General features: G+C 42.5%; 1 protein-coding gene and 1 pseudogene across 1 annotated transcript in view; one reads left to right on the forward strand and one right to left on the reverse strand.

Annotated features, from left to right (window-relative positions):
• The window catches only part of ush2a (Usher syndrome 2A (autosomal recessive, mild)), a 141948-nt gene extending 130585 nt beyond the window's left edge, over positions 1 to 11363 (reverse strand). Inside the window, exons 1-5 of the mRNA XM_077624061.1 lie at positions 10749 to 11363; positions 9616 to 10194; positions 8686 to 8900; positions 8125 to 8355; positions 5616 to 5784 (exon numbers count right to left, since the gene is read on the reverse strand). Of these exons, the coding sequence (XP_077480187.1) occupies positions 5616 to 5784; positions 8125 to 8355; positions 8686 to 8900; positions 9616 to 9882 (882 nt within the window). The 5' untranslated portion in view covers positions 9883 to 10194; positions 10749 to 11363. The remainder of the gene's footprint in view (positions 1 to 5615; positions 5785 to 8124; positions 8356 to 8685; positions 8901 to 9615; positions 10195 to 10748) is intronic.
• LOC144091579 (myosin light polypeptide 6 pseudogene) lies at positions 7172 to 7987 on the forward strand (annotated as a pseudogene).
• Positions 11364 to 17655: the final 6292 nt, after the last annotated feature.

Genomic DNA, 17655 nt, shown 5'->3' on the forward strand with positions numbered 1-17655 from the left:
TACACCTGCAGGTTTTTGTTCTGCTCAAACATCAAATCTTCCCTTCAAAACATCCTAGCGCAAACTCGATTCGCTTTCTTTCAGCTCCCCCTGAGGCTGTACTACCCAGTGACCGAATGAGTGACAAGCCACTCACTGATAAGACAAATACTAACACAGCCAAGGAAACTGTCAATAAGAAGGAGCGAGCAAGTGAGATAAAAGAAGGGGGATGAATCAGGGATGTTGGAATGAAAGGTCTGCTAAAAATAAGATTTAAGTGTAGGCAAAGCAGAACAACAACCGCATACAACCATGCCCTTTTGGCCATACATTTAAGAAAATTACCGATACATGTGGGTCAATGAGTCTACACTCTTGGTATGACGTTTAATTTATTTGGAGAAATACAAATAGGCTCCGATAAACATTACAATGTTGGCCGGTAAATGGCTAAGTATGACTTTGTTTTCATCAAACCAATAGGGCACACAAACAATAAGAAAAATGCATAGATGTAGCTTCTTTTAAATTGTAAATATTTATTACAACTGCTCAAATCTGAATGTTGGGCCCTGCACTGTAAAGTGGAAGGCAAACTTTAAAAAATAAAAATAAAAAAGTGAACATTTTCTGCTGGCTTGTCTCCATTAAACAGTTAATTTCTCAAGTAAAAACATCTATTTTTAAAGGGTATAATCGCCTTGTGTGTGCTCTGTCGCAATAAGAGAGCAGTGCATTAAAAAAGAAACTCCCCATCATCTTCTGGGTTAAGTGTGTCATCACATTCATGATGTCTGATCGCTAACGACTATAAATTCTGAAAAGGAGGTGTCCCAAGTTTTAAATGCCTGGCCTGCACTTACTTGGTAGGTGGCGAGTACATTAACACATTTTGACATTGTGGTAGGCATGTACTTATTTGACCCGAGTGCTAGGACATTTAAGGCCCTTGAGATCCCAAATAATGAGCACACTGTTGGCAATATATGTAAAAGTGGTGAAGTGTAATACAGTATTTAGAAGAGATTTTTGTATTTTAGGTAGCTCTGATGGTTTTTACCATGAGCATTCTGAGAGTGCCCCGTAAGCACAAACTGAAGTTAGTGAAATTGCAGAGTTACAATAAAATAGGATTTCTAATTTGGAGTAAGCCTTCAACCTTATAAAGTGTGTTTTGTTGGATTTAACCAGTCTTGATTAAATCGGAACTGGCTTTATGTGACCACCCCTTCCAAAGTTTGCATTTAAAACTCGTGACAACACCAGCAAAGCATGATTTGGCAGAGTGCGGAAGTGAGCCAGATGCAGTTTTGCAATGCAATTGGTGATGGCCTTGACTCCTTGACTGACTCCGATCTATGCATGCAACTTTCTAGTACATCAAATTTGCACAAATTGATAGTTAATCAAACCCCGGATGTTAAAAATGGACGTTTTTCAATATGCTGCAGCCGAGCGATCAGCAAAAAGCAAGATGCAAGATGACAAACACATGCCCTGAAGCCCACTGTATAATTCTATAATAACACAGAATGATCTCATCTTAATGGCATTACAATGGAGCTAATCATAATGAACTTAATATCATTTGACAAAGCTCAGGGCACAATTAAAAAGTCCAATGTGATTATAACAATTGCATTGTCTTCACTTTGGAAACTCCAGGCACATTGTCACCTTTCCTACTCCTCTCTCCTCATCCTCTCTCCTTTTATTGCCTTTCCGTTTCTTGTTTTTCACTCTCCGATGTTCTCTCTTGCAACAGCCCCCACCCCCTGACTATGAACTGTTTGCAGCGCTGATGTACAGCCAATATTCACTCTATCGTATTAGGTTGTGTGCAGTGTGCAAGGCAAGAGATAGGAAGCGGAGGTGAGGAGCTAAAGGAATAAAAAGAGAAAAGGAAAGAGAGGGTGAGACACATTTGTTCTACTCATCTCAGTGCTAAAAGACACAATTACCTCTCACAGCATATTATCCATGTTTTATACCAGCCCTGGGCCCCTTGCCTTTGCCTCGTCGCGCTCGCCCTATGTAAGGCCCATATTTTAACACTAGCTATGACAGTTTATTTAAGAAAAGAAAATTGTCCCCAGGGAGATGGAGGGGGGAGTGGGCAGGGTGTGAGGATAAAGAAAATGAGAGAGAGAGGGGAAGGACGAAGAAGGTGGAGGAAAAGAGACAATGAAGGGGTGGTCGGCGGCGGGGTGAGGGTCTTTGAAGAGATAGATGAGGCTGGGGAAGAGAAAAGGAAAGAAGCAGAGAGGAAAAAAGCCAGTGAGGGCATATACTATAAGGTGACATGCCAACCTTTTAATAAAGACCATTAGTCTAGAAGGCTTTTCCCCTGTTAGGAAGCAATGAGGGGGCACACTGAGAAAAAAAAAACAATTAAAAAAAGGCAAATGGAAGAATGCACACATGGAGGGTTTTTTGAGGTGGCGCAGATTATAGTGAAGTCAGCCATGCTCACCCCATACTCCTGGAGCACCACCCATAGGACACCCCGGGGGACACGGTTGAACACTTCCAAGTCTAGAAAACACACAGACTGGTCGGGCGAACTCCCGTGACCCCTCAAGAACCCTCCTGAAAGTATAGAGCTGATCCACTGCTCCATGGGAACACCACACTGCGCCGGCGGAATCCGAGATTGGACTTCCCCAAGGAGCCTCCTCTCCAGTACCCCTGAATAGACCTTCCCAGAGAGGCAGAGGAGGGTGATGCCTTTATAATTGGAACACACCCTCCGGTATGCCAATCCAGAAGCAATGTCCCCGATGTCCACCCGATGTTGCAGAGGCGTGTCAACCAAGACAACCCAACAACATCCGGAGAAACTCCAGGCAGATCTCATCCACCCCGAGGGCTCAGTCACCGAGGAGCTTATTAACCACCTCAATAACCAAGAAAATTGTGAAACAGGAAAACATGGTTGAAGGCATGTGTATCCTACTTAATATTGCTGTTCATTTTAAAATGATATATTGGGTAAATGACTCTGGTTTCCCTCCACAGCCCAAAAACGTGCATGGTAGGCTGATTGAATGCCCCACAATCATTTCTAGATATGAGTGAGAGTATAAATGGTTGTTTTAATCATTGTGTCCTGTGATTGGCTGGGTTAGAGTTCAGGTTGTATCCCACCTCCTGCCCATTCTTGCTGGGAATGGCTCAAAACCGCTGCGGACTCTCGTGAAGATAAGCAGTCGAGAGGATGAATGAATAAATATGATATGAATGTGCTAACTATGAGGTAAATGTGCGAAGGTTGTTTTGAGGATGCAGTTAAGAGACCAAAATTCTCCTTAATTCCAATATTTTTCAGGGAAAATGAGCTTCAAAACAGCATTTTGAAAAAGATTAGGTACTTCAGTATGTCCTCCAGTCTTTGCTCCAGTAACCTAGCACTGCATAAGGGGTCAGCCTTCGTACTTTGAACATACACGTGTCGCTACCTTTCCAAAATCCTGGTACATTGTTCAAATGAACTAGGACTACACTACTCTTCCTACACCTCCCCATTCTTCTTACAGTCCCCTCCCGGCTACTTTTTTCCTCTGCTACTCTGTACATTGTTATCATAATCAGATGGGACAACTACCTTGGGAACAGCAGCCTCCCTACAGCACCTTGCTCCTGGCCCTGAGTGTACACATGTGATCGTGTGTGAGTGTGTGAATTGCTCCCGGCACTTGGAAACCCATATTCCTTTAGACTGTCTTTTTGGTGTTTTGATCTTTTCAAACCGACAGATGACTGGTGTGTGAGAGTGTGTGTGTGCGTGTATGTTACGCGCGAGTATGGGAATGTTTCTAAATTACCCATCTCCTTCATAGGGAAATATCTGAATCATGGCTGACACACCGCTACAAATTATCACTGAACTGCAAGTTACTGCGCGAGTGTGAATTAGTGGGGATATGTGTGTACGCAGAATGGCAGCATGTGAATGGTGTTGAAATGTCAAGGATGATTATGTTACCCCTCGGAATGGTCAAAGCCGATCACATCACCGCGGCATTAAACAAAAGGCAGACCGATCCACAGGAATACACATGCACCATTTTTAAACACCTCCAAGACATAACACTGGCAGCAAATTGGCTATGAAATTACACTACCACATGCCTGTAGATCTGTTAAAAATGCACAGACACCTGAAGGCTGATCTGATCATAAAATATACAAATACTGTTGACCACATAATTCAGTCAAATACTGGTTAAATAAATACTTATTCCCTGCAATTGACGGCCACGAACATAAAATTCATTTTGATTGGGAGGGCTCCAAGTCAAATGCCTTAAACGTTTATCGAAGTCAATGGCAGTGAAAGGTGATCATTTAATAATCAACCCTCTTGTAAATGGATCTGATGAGCATTAAGGCTGAATTCAGAAGAACTTTTGGCACCATTTTGTAAAGCTAGTCACCCAAAACATTCATGTCCATGTTGGCAGCGCTCCTCGCTGGCATAAATGTGACTGGCTTCGGTAATGTGATTATTGTTAACATTATATTGGACTCAATAAATAAGCCACACCATTCTTATCAAACCACATGTTACAACCAAAACCCAACATTAACAGAACATGTTTTCCCCACAGCAGCTTTCATCTTATTCAGAGTTGCTGAAAGAGGGAGATTGTCCAGGAGAGCAATCTGTAAAACGATCCTCTTCAACCAAACACTAACACACCGTGAGAGCCTGTCACGGGTTTGAACATGCTTCCTCTCAAGCATAAAACTAAAGAAAGACTGTTTTTGTTCTTAGAAGATGATGGCTTTGCTATTTCTAGTCATTGTATCCACCTGACTGTATTTTAAAAAAATCCTTATGGTTATTTTTAATTCATATTGTTTGAACGGTGGTAATTCTAGGCAAAATGTTTTACAAACAAGATTGAGATGTTTTGTTCAGTACGACCTTTAAACGGACTGAACAGCTGAGAAACCCAATTGTCCCTTTAATTTTGGTAATGTTCCCCACATTACAAGAAATAATGGGGCGATTGTTTGTCCCGTTGATCCATGTCATAGGCATTTACAGCTGCCAATGGAAGTGGATTGCTTTTGTGTCTGCTGACAAAAGCAGCAGAATAAATATTTCCCGTATTTATTCGAGTATACCGCACAAAATTCTAAAGCAAAATTCGGGTGCGCGTTATGTATGAGTTCTTCGCTTTTGTGACCAAATCCCGGTGAAAAACTGCCCTGCGCAGCCGTTATAATGGGAGACGTAAAACCTGTCTTTGTCCGCCAGATGGCACGCAAGAACCCGTTCTATCAGTGTGTTCATACTGGTATCTTATTTTACCAGGTTTCCGTACCATATGTTGCTTCATAAATGTTTTGTCATGGTGACATATGTTCAGCGGTGCAATCCTTGGTGTGAATTGAGAAAAAGTGGAAGAAAAAAAATTATACCCATTTTTAGTCAGAACTTATGGGTCCGCGTTATACACGGGTGCACGTTATACTCGAATAAATATGGTAAATGTTTTGGGCCATATTAGCTTCAAGCAAATCCTTCAAAACACATTGGATCATCTTTAAACAAATCATCTTATAGTAATGAAGCCTAATGTAAAGTACAATGAGTCTGGATGAGTGTGAGCTTGTGTTCTTACCTGTAAAACAATGTGTGTCCACCTGTCCGTCACAAGTCGTCCCTCTGTTCTGAAGTTGACAGTCATCGGAGTTGAAGTTGTGTCCTGAGAGTACTTCATACTGACAATTTGTTCCGAGACGGTCACAGAAAAAACTAACTGGTCCTTTGACTTTTTCTCGAGCAGCGTCCTGAGAATGACAAACACAAAGGCAAACATCAGTAAGGAATGACATGTGGTGGATGTTTCACCATCAGGAAAATGGCTGAAGGATTCTCAGGAAGATGAGTTGAATCTAAAAACTCATGTTGAGTCAAGTACCACGAGATGCAGTCTCTCATTTTGACATTTATACATGTAATATTAATATTTTACATGACTGCTAGGTTTCTGGAGCTACACGGGTTGCAGACTTGTGCAGGCGAACATGCTCCACGTGTCATATTAACCACTATCAGTGACATTTTATGGCAAATCACGATTTTTATGAACCCGAGGACGCCGTGCGTATAAATCAGTGATGGATGAATGAGACAAGAGCATCTGTGTTAAATGTCTGGACAGGTACGTCTCCATAAGGAATGAAGTACGGGGTATAAAATCAAGTTACAAATGTACCAACCGGGATTTTACTTGAATTTAAAAATTTGAGCGAAACGATACTATAATCCGCTTCATCGTCATACTTCATGAGAATTCAGCACTAGTTCCAACAAAAATGTTAATAGCTCTGTTTAGCTTAAGTTTTTGTTTCTTAAATAACTTATTTGGATTTTTGTTTTGTATATTTCCCTATTATTGAGTAAGAACAGGTGGCTGGATCTGTCTAGCCTATGAAATCACAGCGGCAGAGAAACAAAAGGAAGATGGACAGAGGTCAGGAGAGAGACCTCTTTTCATCTAGATTCTTTGATGGCACTCATGGTTGTATCAACTACAAAAGACTGTGGCCTGACCACAACATTAGAAAGGGGGAGACAGAGAAAGCCAGGTACAGGTGTCATGTTCAGAAAGCAAAACAATCCGAACCTACGTATTTGCTTTCTGAATGGCCACAGAGACAAATTCACAAACAAAGACTCAAAGAGTAATGAGAGATATTATCTTCACCTTAAGGAGAGTTTAACGCAAATGACCATTGAACATCATTTACAAGTGCAACATATGTTACCTGTTGAAAAAAAAACACATTCAACATTTACAATGTGTCTCATCAATATTAACAATAGCCTAAGCGAGCCCTTTGAGGACACATTCCTGACTTGCACGCTTTATCTCCCTTGGACTGACTTACAGAGGTGAGATGACAGTGTTGCCAGATTAGTCAGGTTCCCACCCATTTGGGTTATTTGCAAATCTGTTCATAAAATGCAATAAATACACATAGGACTCTAAAAGGGAAACATATTATCTTGAACACGAGGTCGGAATTTGGGCTGGTCTTTACAGCGCGAGTGGGCCGGGTCCTCTCTTTCCAATCTGGCAACCGTGGATGTGAAGGTCGTCAGAGACAGACCTTATCACAGCCGAGTGTTTCTATTCCTGTGGTTCTCCATCTTGGGTCATGGCAGCATGCACAGAGCCGCCTATAAGAGCAGCTCTGGACCCCGGGGCGCCATTCGCTCGCCTGTTGTCGACATGGCCCCCAAGAAAGTGGAAGCGAAGAAGCCCTTGGAAAGCAAGAAAGCGGCGGAGCCCAAGAAGGAAGAGAGCGCCGCCGCACCCGCCGCACCCGCACCCGCCACCGCACCGCCAGCCAGCGTTCCAGAGCTCGACCCGAAAGTTGTGGCGGTTGAGTTCAGCGCGGAGCAGACGGAGGAGTTTCGCGAAGCCTTCGCGCTGTTTGACGAGACGCCGGCAGGCGAAATGAAGATCACCTACGCGCAGTGTGGCGACGTGATGCGGGCACTGGGTCACAATCCCACCAACGAGGAGGTCCTAAAGCTGCTGGGCCGGCCCAAGGCGGAGGAGATGCACTCCAAGCTGCTGGACTTTGAGGCCTTCCTGCCCATGCTGCGGCACGTGGCCGGCGCACAAGACCGTGGCCATTTTGAGGACTTTGTAGAGGGCCTGAGGGTCTTCGACAAGGAGGGCAACGGTACTGTCATGGGGGCCGAGCTGCGTCACGTGCTTTCCACCCTGGGAGAGAAGATGACTGAGGACGAGGTGGACCGCCTGATGGCCGGCCAGGAGGACGCCAACGGCCACGTCAACTACACCGACTTTGTCAAACACATCATGGCGGGCTAAGCGGAAGTGTGTTCTTGCGTCACACGGTTAAACGATTAAACGTGTCGGCGCCACGCAATAAAGACCACATTCTGCTCTGCTTGTGCCTTTTATTCATCTTCCATGCTTCGGTCTTTGGTCTTATCACTTACGATTTTTGAAAATTTGACTTGATGTTTCTATTCATTTTGCCACGCCTTTGATAAATAAAAGTGTGCCTTTTCATGAACAACCCTTAACATTTGAACAGTAAAGTATGTAGTAAAAAACCCCATTAAAAAACAGAAAATTCCAAACTCACATTTCTCCAAGGGAGCTTGGTTTGATCCATAACGCCAGTGTGAGCGATCCTGAAAGGCCCAGTTTTTGAGAGGGGGGTGACAGCAGACATTCCTGCTGGCCTTGAGGAAACACAACACTACCAGATACAGGTGAACCTCTACTTGACATAGAGGTGGACAAACTGTCCAACGCTGATATCTGATGGCGAATAGGATGAGTGTCTTTAGAGTCCTCTGTAACACAAGCGCCCCTAGCGAGAAGGAAAAATGACCAATTGGTTAATACTGGGTTATAAAAAAACTGTTTATATGTATACATTTTACCTAGGTCTACAATGTCTTCTGTGTCTGTGCTTGCTATTGCCTTGCTACTGCAACCAAGGGAATTTCCTGAATACGGGATGAAATAAAGTTCATCTAATCTAATCTAATGTATTCTAATCTAATTTAATGGCCATAATGCTTCTCGAAAAATAATGTGAAAATGCTAAATTGCGTCGGCATGCCTTGCCAGTGAGTAATTATACATAATGAATATTCTGGTTTTAGTCACAGACAGGTAGTTTTAAATATCCTATTACCTGTATGCAGGCAGTAATAGTGGGGCATAAGGTGGCGTAGAGGATCTATAGGGGCACTCCTGGTTGCAGGAGGCCTTCTGGCACATGAAAAGCTCAGCCTGTGAAAAAGGCGTCTGGCAGTAGACGCTCCGATCCGGAACCCCACAGGTAGAACGAGCTGAGGAGGTTGACACGGGTTTGAAAGCAGCAATGTTCTCCATTGGTGGGAAATGTCCCTGTAATAATAACAAAGGATTGAACAAGTGTGACCATTCCCATTTAATCTGGACCTCATGTCCTATCAGCAGTAACCCGACACACTTGGATACAATAATGACAATCTAGTGGGTTACGTAATTTAACGGACTGTGCGTTAACTAATGTATATTGAACTCTTCCGGTGGATGGCTTGTCTTAACAATCACACCAAGTGAATGCTCACTTACACAAAAATGTGTTAGAAAATGAGATGAGAAATATTATAGCAGTATCAAATACTGCCATTAAAAAAGTCTAAAAGTAAACTGAAACATTTGGGAGGAAAAACAGCTCATTTTTCATTGCATATTTGACATTTGATGAAAGAAAATCCAATCAAAAGCTTGTGAAATGTTCCACTTTGAAAATGTTTATGTTAAGACAGACACTTATTTGGCATTAAGTGGTGTTGCTATATTTATTTTCAGAAATTATGCACAGAAATGATCTCATACTTTGCAAAGCAGACAATATTCTTGACATTGTCTACAAAACAAGCATTGTTTATTTTTTCCCTTTTAGAAAACAGTTATTTTTCATGGATAGTTGTACCATAAAACATTACAGATTGAATTCCTGATCAATGTATTGTTGTTAATTATATGACCAAATCATGATAATGGGGATGACTGGCTTTTTTGTGCATGCACGGAAACCAACGAGTGCATAAAAAGGTGGAAAGGTTGTTCTTACCTGTGATGAAGCAGGTTGACAGAGAGCGATGAAAAGGACACACATGCACAGCAAAATGTGTTGCCACCTCATCACCCACATTATTTTTAAGCATGCCTTGACATCTTCTGAATGAGTTTTCATTGGACTTTCACAGTTTTTGCTCTCTTTCTTGTCCTGCCAGATTGCTTCTCCTATTAAAGGAATACCAGCAGTTTGCGTTTGAACTTTTGTAACTTTCCAGTGATGGTCAGTCCATAATTGAGCTTGCGTTTTTATCATAACCATGATTCTCTTCGCTTTGCTGGCATGTTTAGGGCCGTAAAAGACGATACAAAGAGTTTCTAAAAGAGTTTTTGGAACATTCCACAGGCTGGTAGGATGTTCCAGAATTTGGAGATGCTCTGGAAGCCTTCCTTCAGTGCTTGAATAATTGATAACTGGCCTGGAATCATACTGGTAGCGTAACAGGGATTTTTTTTTTTACAGGCCAGTGCCCCCAAGGGTGAAGGTGCAAAGCTTAGGTCTCGGTTTCACTGCCTCAGTCTGCCGCACACACGGACGACCAAAGCCTCTGCGTGATAGGTAGGATTTCACAACCTGTGGAGGGAAAGAGAGCAGCGGAGAAATGTGGTCAGAGCGAAATCCAAAATGAGACAAATCTGAGGCAAGCCAAATGCCATGCAAGGCTATTCCCGGGCCAAAGCCGACACTATCATGTACAGCTTGATGGAGGCAGGGCTCAACTGATACTGCAACATCACTTTCCCCCCCTTTTCTCCATTCCCCATTGAATTAAACATGCCCTGTTTCCTCCTGGCATGTGGCCTCCAGGTTCTCATACAACTCCACAGCTTTTTTTCGCATTGCTTGGCTGGAAATTGAGGCTTAGGCCAAAATCTCTCTTCATTGCAATGCTTATCAGCTTCAATTTCACATTTTGACACACACACCCACACACAAAAGGAGGCCAGCGGAGCAATCGGGCTCAAGTGTTGAATTACTTGGACCTGCGAACAATAATACGCCTTGGAGAGGATGGACACAGTGTATCTAATAACGGTGGCTATCTGTTGCTATATGCAGTGGCAAATTTGCTGCAAATAATGAGATATACAGGAAGAAACGCCGAGGTTTAATTGCTGCGGGCTCACCTGTTGCTGCGGTGCGAGTCTTCACATTCAGATGCTGAGGAAAAACTCCCAACTTGTTGATTCGACGGGGTTCGATCTTAATTAGCAATTTAGTTCGCTAATGTCACAGTGGTCCTTCGATCAACGTTCTCCCCCCGACTTCTGTTTGTATCGGTGCGATTTTCATTGACAACATGCGACGCACGCGGTCGCTCCTTTAAGAAGATTAGCTGTTAGCAGCCAGTCGCCATCTGCTCAAGTAACGAGGAAGTCACAACAAACTACTCCGATCCAAGTAACGGAACACCAGTGAGAGGAAAACGAAGAACTCGCGAGTACGAGTAGACGACTTATTCCACGATGTTTTGACCACGCCCCCACCTGTGCAGGATGATGCTGTCATCATACAAGGGGCTCTCAAGAGCGAGGGGACAGACGCTACGGCTGTTACTAGGCAACGGTCAGAATTTGCCACTTTGGTGGGGGAAACCTTTCATCACCAGGGGTGGTGAACAAGTTAGACGCAAAGAGCAAACATTTTAAACTGTGAGAGTCCGAAGAACAAGGGTGTCCAACTCCGGTCTCTGAGAGATCCCATCTGGTCTGTTTTCCATATCTCCCTCAACCAACCCAGCTGAATCAAATCATCAGGATCGGCATCAAGCTACTGGACAGCTTGCTGATGAGTTGATCATTTGATTCAGCTGTGGTAGAAGAGGGAGATATGGAAAACAAACCGGATTACGGCTCTCCTGGACCGGAGTTGGCTGCATTTAATACAGCTTTCTTGTAAAATTTGGTGGGTGCCTTATAGTCCAAAAACTACAATACTTTTTCCTTCCAAGGGAATAGACAAGACTTAGTATAATACTTTAATGTGAAATATGGTTGCCCAAGTATTTAATTATGCAAACAGCACATTCCTTCCACCTTTGAATCTGAGGTCTACAAAATACGTGACAGGCTCATTATGAGAGGCTCTCTTAATGGAAAAAGATAATTGAACCCCTTCAAAAATGCAGCAGAAACATAATTTTCCGGCCAGCTTTTCGTGACAATCTTTTTCTTCTTTTAATGAGTAAATTAAGTATAATCCCAACAATTTTGAGAAATTGACCTATCTACAAGAAATGCTTGCACTCGTTGTATAATAGAAGCACAAAGTTATTTCCTGGTTACGTCTGAAGCTCCCGCCTCTTTCTCCTGATTGGCTGGGTCATCCGATGTCCGCAAAGTGGTTAGACCAGGGCTGTCCAAAGTATTCCACAAAGGGCCGCAGCGGGTGCGGGTTTTCATTCCAACTCATCGAAAGTACACCTTTTCACCAATCTGGTGTCCTACAAGTGCAATCAGCAGATTGCAGTCGGGGGCTTCTTGTTTTCTGCAGAAATCTCATTGGTCAAAGTGTCTGTGCTGGATTGGTTGGACCAAAAACCTGCACCCACAGCGGCCCACAAGGACCGGTTTGGCAACCCCTGGGTTAGACAATTATGTCTGATGGTTCCATTAATCCAGTGGTCCCCAAACTATTCCAGAAAGGGCCGCAGTGGGTGCAAGTTTCCGTTCCAACCGGTAAGAGGAAACCTTTCCACCAATCTGGTATCCTAGAAGTGGAATCAGTGGATTGCAGTCAGGTGCTTCTTTTTTTCAGCAGAAACCTCATTGGTTAAACTGTTTGTGTTGGATCGGTTGGAACAAAAACCTGCACCCACAGCGGCCCTCGAGGACCGGTTTGGAGACCTTTGCATTAATCAGAAATGAGCATCTTGCTAGCGAGGCTGTGTAATAAATGAGCAAAAATACAACGTGGTGTTGTCCATGCATCCAGCAACAACAACATTAAACCTAGTCTTTCTCGCTAATATTTTGCCATACTAACAAGTTTTGTTATCATACTAATCTTATTTGAGCAGCTGCAATTTGCTTTGGTTGAACAAAGGCATCCTAACTAGGTTTTAATTAAGTGTTCCTAATGACCTTAAGGAGATTAGAGGTTCGCCGTCTAATCAATAGCAGGCAGAGAGGAGCAATGGGAGGGGAGTAGGAAAGGAATGGGGTGATGGGGGGCTGGGGAAGTGGTGGAGAAAAAGGCAGATGGGGATGGAGGGATGAGGAAGTTAGGGTGAGTGAAAATTGATTGATGGTGGAAAGAAAAATGGAAGGTGCGTGCGGGAGACAGGCGGAACGGAACGTCACTACACACTTGATCTGAAATATTAGCCAAAAGCAATTATGAGAAATATAATTAGAGAAATCAATATTCCAGATATGAAGAATGGTAGACTGTTGCACAGATGGATGACTGGAGGGAAAGAAAAGTGCTACATGGGTGGATCCACGGTTAACTGGTAGGAGGGATCGCCGGAGAATGCTCACCGGATAGTTTCGTGGATAATGAATACTTTTAACTATGAATAGATGTATTTTAGGGAGGGTGTGTGGTCATTGGGCAAATGAAGGAATGCATGGAAGAGAGCTGGAAGGATGGATGTATGGGAAGTTGATTTATGAGTACAATTCTCATTTCATTTTAATGGGTTTTATGAATACCAGTTGGACATGTGGACAATTCGCGCTAAACATGAACCATGGACTAAATGGTCCATAGGAATGGATTACATGGGTGGACAAATGAATACAGTGGTACCTCTACATACGAGCAGCTCTACCTACGAGATGCTCGAGATTCGAGGAAAATTTCGAGCAAATAATTCGCTCTAGATACGAGAAAAATTTCGAGATGCGAGAAAGCCAGGTTTCCATGACATGAGAGGCTGTTTATCATTGTAGTGCACTGTCTTTTTTTGCTGCATCTCTTTCGTGTATAACGAAAGTATGGTTACAAATGTAAGGATGGGTATGGATGCAGTTGGGTAAATGGACGGCATGCTGGATGGATATTTTTGCTGGGGATGGGCAGGCGGATGGAAAAATAAGAAGATACATGGAGGGCATTGAAAGATATCGCTTATGGCCTGCTCTCAAGACATTTGGAGAGAATGTTTCCTCTCATCATACGTTGATGCACTAATTTATTCAGCCAGACGCATTCAATTCCAGAGAAGTGCTATCTCACAAATCGGATTAAAACTGGAAGATGAGCACCCAATTAATAACATCTCATTTTCTAAATTACTTATGTATGACTTACATTTGATTAAATTGTGTTTACTGGTCTAATAACATTAAGCATCATATGGTAATGTGGCTTGTAATTTTTTTGTTTCTTTGGATCTCCACAGCAATTTGAAGAGAGCTGATTGGAGCACACCACAGTGGATTGCTGGATGCAAGAAACATTGTTGGGCTACTTGTTTCCACTTTTTTTCTTTTTTAGTTAATTTTTCATTAATGTGTAAAATAAGATGATCTAACGTTTATTTAACGTTGTGGTGAATTAAGTTAAGGGTATTTTAGTGAGAAAAAAAAAGATCCAAGATGGCCACCGATTCTGTCTTCGTCTTTGTTTTACGAAATGATCATGTTTTTTGGCCCAACAAAAATCTGACATGAACTCTTTACTGTTAGACATCAAGTGTTTGTTGCTATGCTGAGAAGTTCCTGCTCTCTTCAAGCCTTTCAAACCTTACCTCTATCCTTTGCCCCACAAACATCATTCATTCACTCCTCCATTCTCCTGGCCCCTCGCTATGCCCCCAATCCCTCACAATTTTCGAAATGTGCTCCCATTTCCGTCCCTCTTTTATGCATCGTTTTCTTGACATAAATGAATATATTCTAATCCATGTTTATCATTCATACACCTCAACTCTAAATGAAATGCAGCAGAAAGTAGATATAAAAACAATTTGGCTTTTCCTGGGCTTTCATACCCTCAAGTCACAGCGTCCATATTGTGTGTGCACAGTGTGTGCCCCTTATTGGGGCTAGGGCCAGCGGCACCCTCAGGGCTGTGCTGTCCAATCCCCTCCATGCTGCGTGTCTATAGGATTGAATTAACCTCCTGCCTCTCTTGACGACACACATGCGCATAATCATCCCGTCTCTCACGCACGTGCACGAGCACACACAGGCGTATGCACTTTATCATGCCACAATGGTATTTTAAAGCCAATTTTATACTTTTATACTTTGAATGATTGATATGCTGCATTTTTAAACCCCGCCCCCAAGCGATGAATTAGCCTATTTTGTACACTATAAGCCACACTTTTTTTTCAGTTTGGTTTGGCCTGCGACTTGAGTTGTATTGACACCTGCCCTCGTTTAGCACGGACCAAAAGTCTGTGGTGTGCACCTTTTGGGCCGGTTTGAATACAAAATATTCAATTCTAATGTGGACCAAAGAGCACTCTTCATTTTTTGGTTGGTACGAATTACGCTCAGATGCGACTGGATACTCTGTTTGCGAAAACGACAGACATATTTGATCATGGTTTTCCTTTAGTAAAATCTCTTTGTCCATAAAAAAGACTTCAGTCCTTGCACTAGGTGTCAAAGTGCCGGCCCGGGGGCCAAATCTGGCCCACCGCATCATTTTGTGCGGCCCGAGAAAGTAAATCATGAGTGCCGACTTTCTGTTTTAGGATCAAATTAAAATAAAGAGTATAGATATATATTAAATTTCCTGATTTTCCCCCTTTTAAATCAATAATTATAATTTTTTAATCATTTTTTTCTGTGTTTTTAGTTCAAAAATCATTTTATAAAATATATATAAAAAAGCTAAAATAAACACTGTTTTAGATCTATAAAAAACTGAATATTCAGGGCTTTTTATCCATTTATTAAAAACATCTAAATATTATGTCTAAAATAGTCCGGCCCACATAAAATCGAGTTGACGTTAATGCGACCCGCGAACCAACCCAAGTCTGACACCCTTGGTCTATAGCATATTTTCTATCAAACCATTTGGGGGAATAAATAGAAGCTGAAAACACCGAAGTCCCCTTGGCTGAATACTACAGCAAGTCTTTTTACTTGCCCTGTGATTGGCTGGTGACCAATCCAGGGTGTTATGTTTGGTGCTAAATTGTTATATTAATAACATGCAATCCATCAACGGTAAGCTGTAATTGGTTCACTGAGTAAAAGTGGTCTCTGCATACCAAACGCTTTGGCTATCTGTGAACTGCCAGCGGGGTTTTTTAAGTGCCACTAATTCACTAGCCAGTGACACGTCAGACTATTTATTAAAGTACACTAACTTAATGAATGGCCCATAGAATGGAGAGTTAAAACATTTAGTGTCCTTCGAGAGAGATCGAGCGCAATAGACACACAAGGTGGACACGAGGGGGTGTGGGGGGAAGGAAAGAGGAAGCAGAACGCGAGAATAAATGGCCCATCTTGTAGAGTTAAGGCGTTAAAAGTGCAAATAGACAGCTGACCCTCTTATAGTTTGCAAATGCAGTTCAGATACGCAAAGCCGCTGATGCCACTTTGCACCCTGGGAGATGCGGGGATGAATAGTAGGCCGCAAAGGGGAAAGGCATAAGGAATGGTGGGATATGGGCTGATGGAAAAAGTGAAACGGGAGCTGTCATTGGAAACGTGAGTGGATGGAAACTGATAATTTATAGTAACGATGAAAAGAATGGAACAGAGTGAACAGGAAGTGTCAAAAACGCCAGATAAAGGAAGAGAGCAAAGAGCACATCCATCATTAAAGGTTTGCGCAAATGTGTGGACATTAATCGCTAGATAGCATGTAAGCTAATGGACGTTGGGAGTGGCCGGCTATTCATCATGAACGGCTCTATAGTGCTTCAAGAATAAGAGCATCCAGTAAAGCACAGACCTCCTACAAAGCTAAATAACAAAGAGATGTGTGGTAAATATTGATGTTTATTGGATTATGCTGTGGTCGCCAATGTTATCCACTGCTGTAGGTACGAGTCATGACAATTACAACGCATTGAACGAAACATTTAGCATGAAGACTTTGTGAAACTTGACATCTAAACTGGGGTTTAGGTTTGGATATTGTCAATCAAAACACGGTCACTCATCTGGACCATTCAGAACATTGTGTCCTTTTTGGATGGTCAGTCTTGAATTAGTCGTAGTATGTATTTAGCATTACAACTCACTTTATATCAGGGGTCTCGAACTCAATTTACCTGGGGGCCGCTAGAGGCCGAGTCTGGGTGAGACTGGGCCGCATCAGGATTTCCACAAGAAAAGCACTGATAAAACTTTCCAACGTTATCAAATATCTTTATTTTTTAACAAAAAATAATGAATTAAATAAATTAACTTAAAGATGAATAAAAAATAAATCAATCAGTAATATAAAACCAAATAATACTAATGAGCATACAGTAGATATACACTGGCTGGCTAAGTAGAGAAAATGAATTATTTTTATTCCGTTTCAAATGTCTGTATTAACAGCTCTTTAACCTTTAACTTTCTGAACTTGAATGGAACATTGAACATGAAATATTCTGAACACGGCTTCTTTTGCCTACTCCTTGCTGCTAGAGACCTGGCAGCGCTTCTTCTCACATAGTCACATTTGGCTTGAGGGAGGAAGCAGTGGAGACCCTCAGTAGAGCTTGAAGATGCTCATCAGTAAGTCTGGACCTGTACTTGGACTTATTGAAGTTCAAGGTGGAGAAGAGCTTCTCACACAAGTATGTGCTCCCAAAAAGGCACATGGTCCGCTTGAACCTTCGGGAAAGTTCAGGGAAGCTGGGGGTCAACTCTCTCAAAAATTGCCCAAGCTTGTCTGCTTCTCCACTCACCTCCCTGAACTTGGCTTTGAGTGCAGAGTTGCACTGCAGGTCAATGAGCTCCATTTGAAGCTCAGGAGGGGCATCTTGCACATCAAAGGAGAAGGGGTCCGCAAAAATTTGAAATGTGGCTTTGTGTGTCTTGAAGTCTGCAAATCTGTGATCAAATTCCTCCTGTAGCTTCGAAATGGCCTCAACATACTTCTCACCACTGAATGGTGTGCCTG

Source organism: Stigmatopora argus, chromosome 2, assembly GCF_051989625.1.
Source record: "Stigmatopora argus isolate UIUO_Sarg chromosome 2, RoL_Sarg_1.0, whole genome shotgun sequence".
Classification (NCBI taxonomy): domain Eukaryota; kingdom Metazoa; phylum Chordata; class Actinopteri; order Syngnathiformes; family Syngnathidae; genus Stigmatopora; species Stigmatopora argus.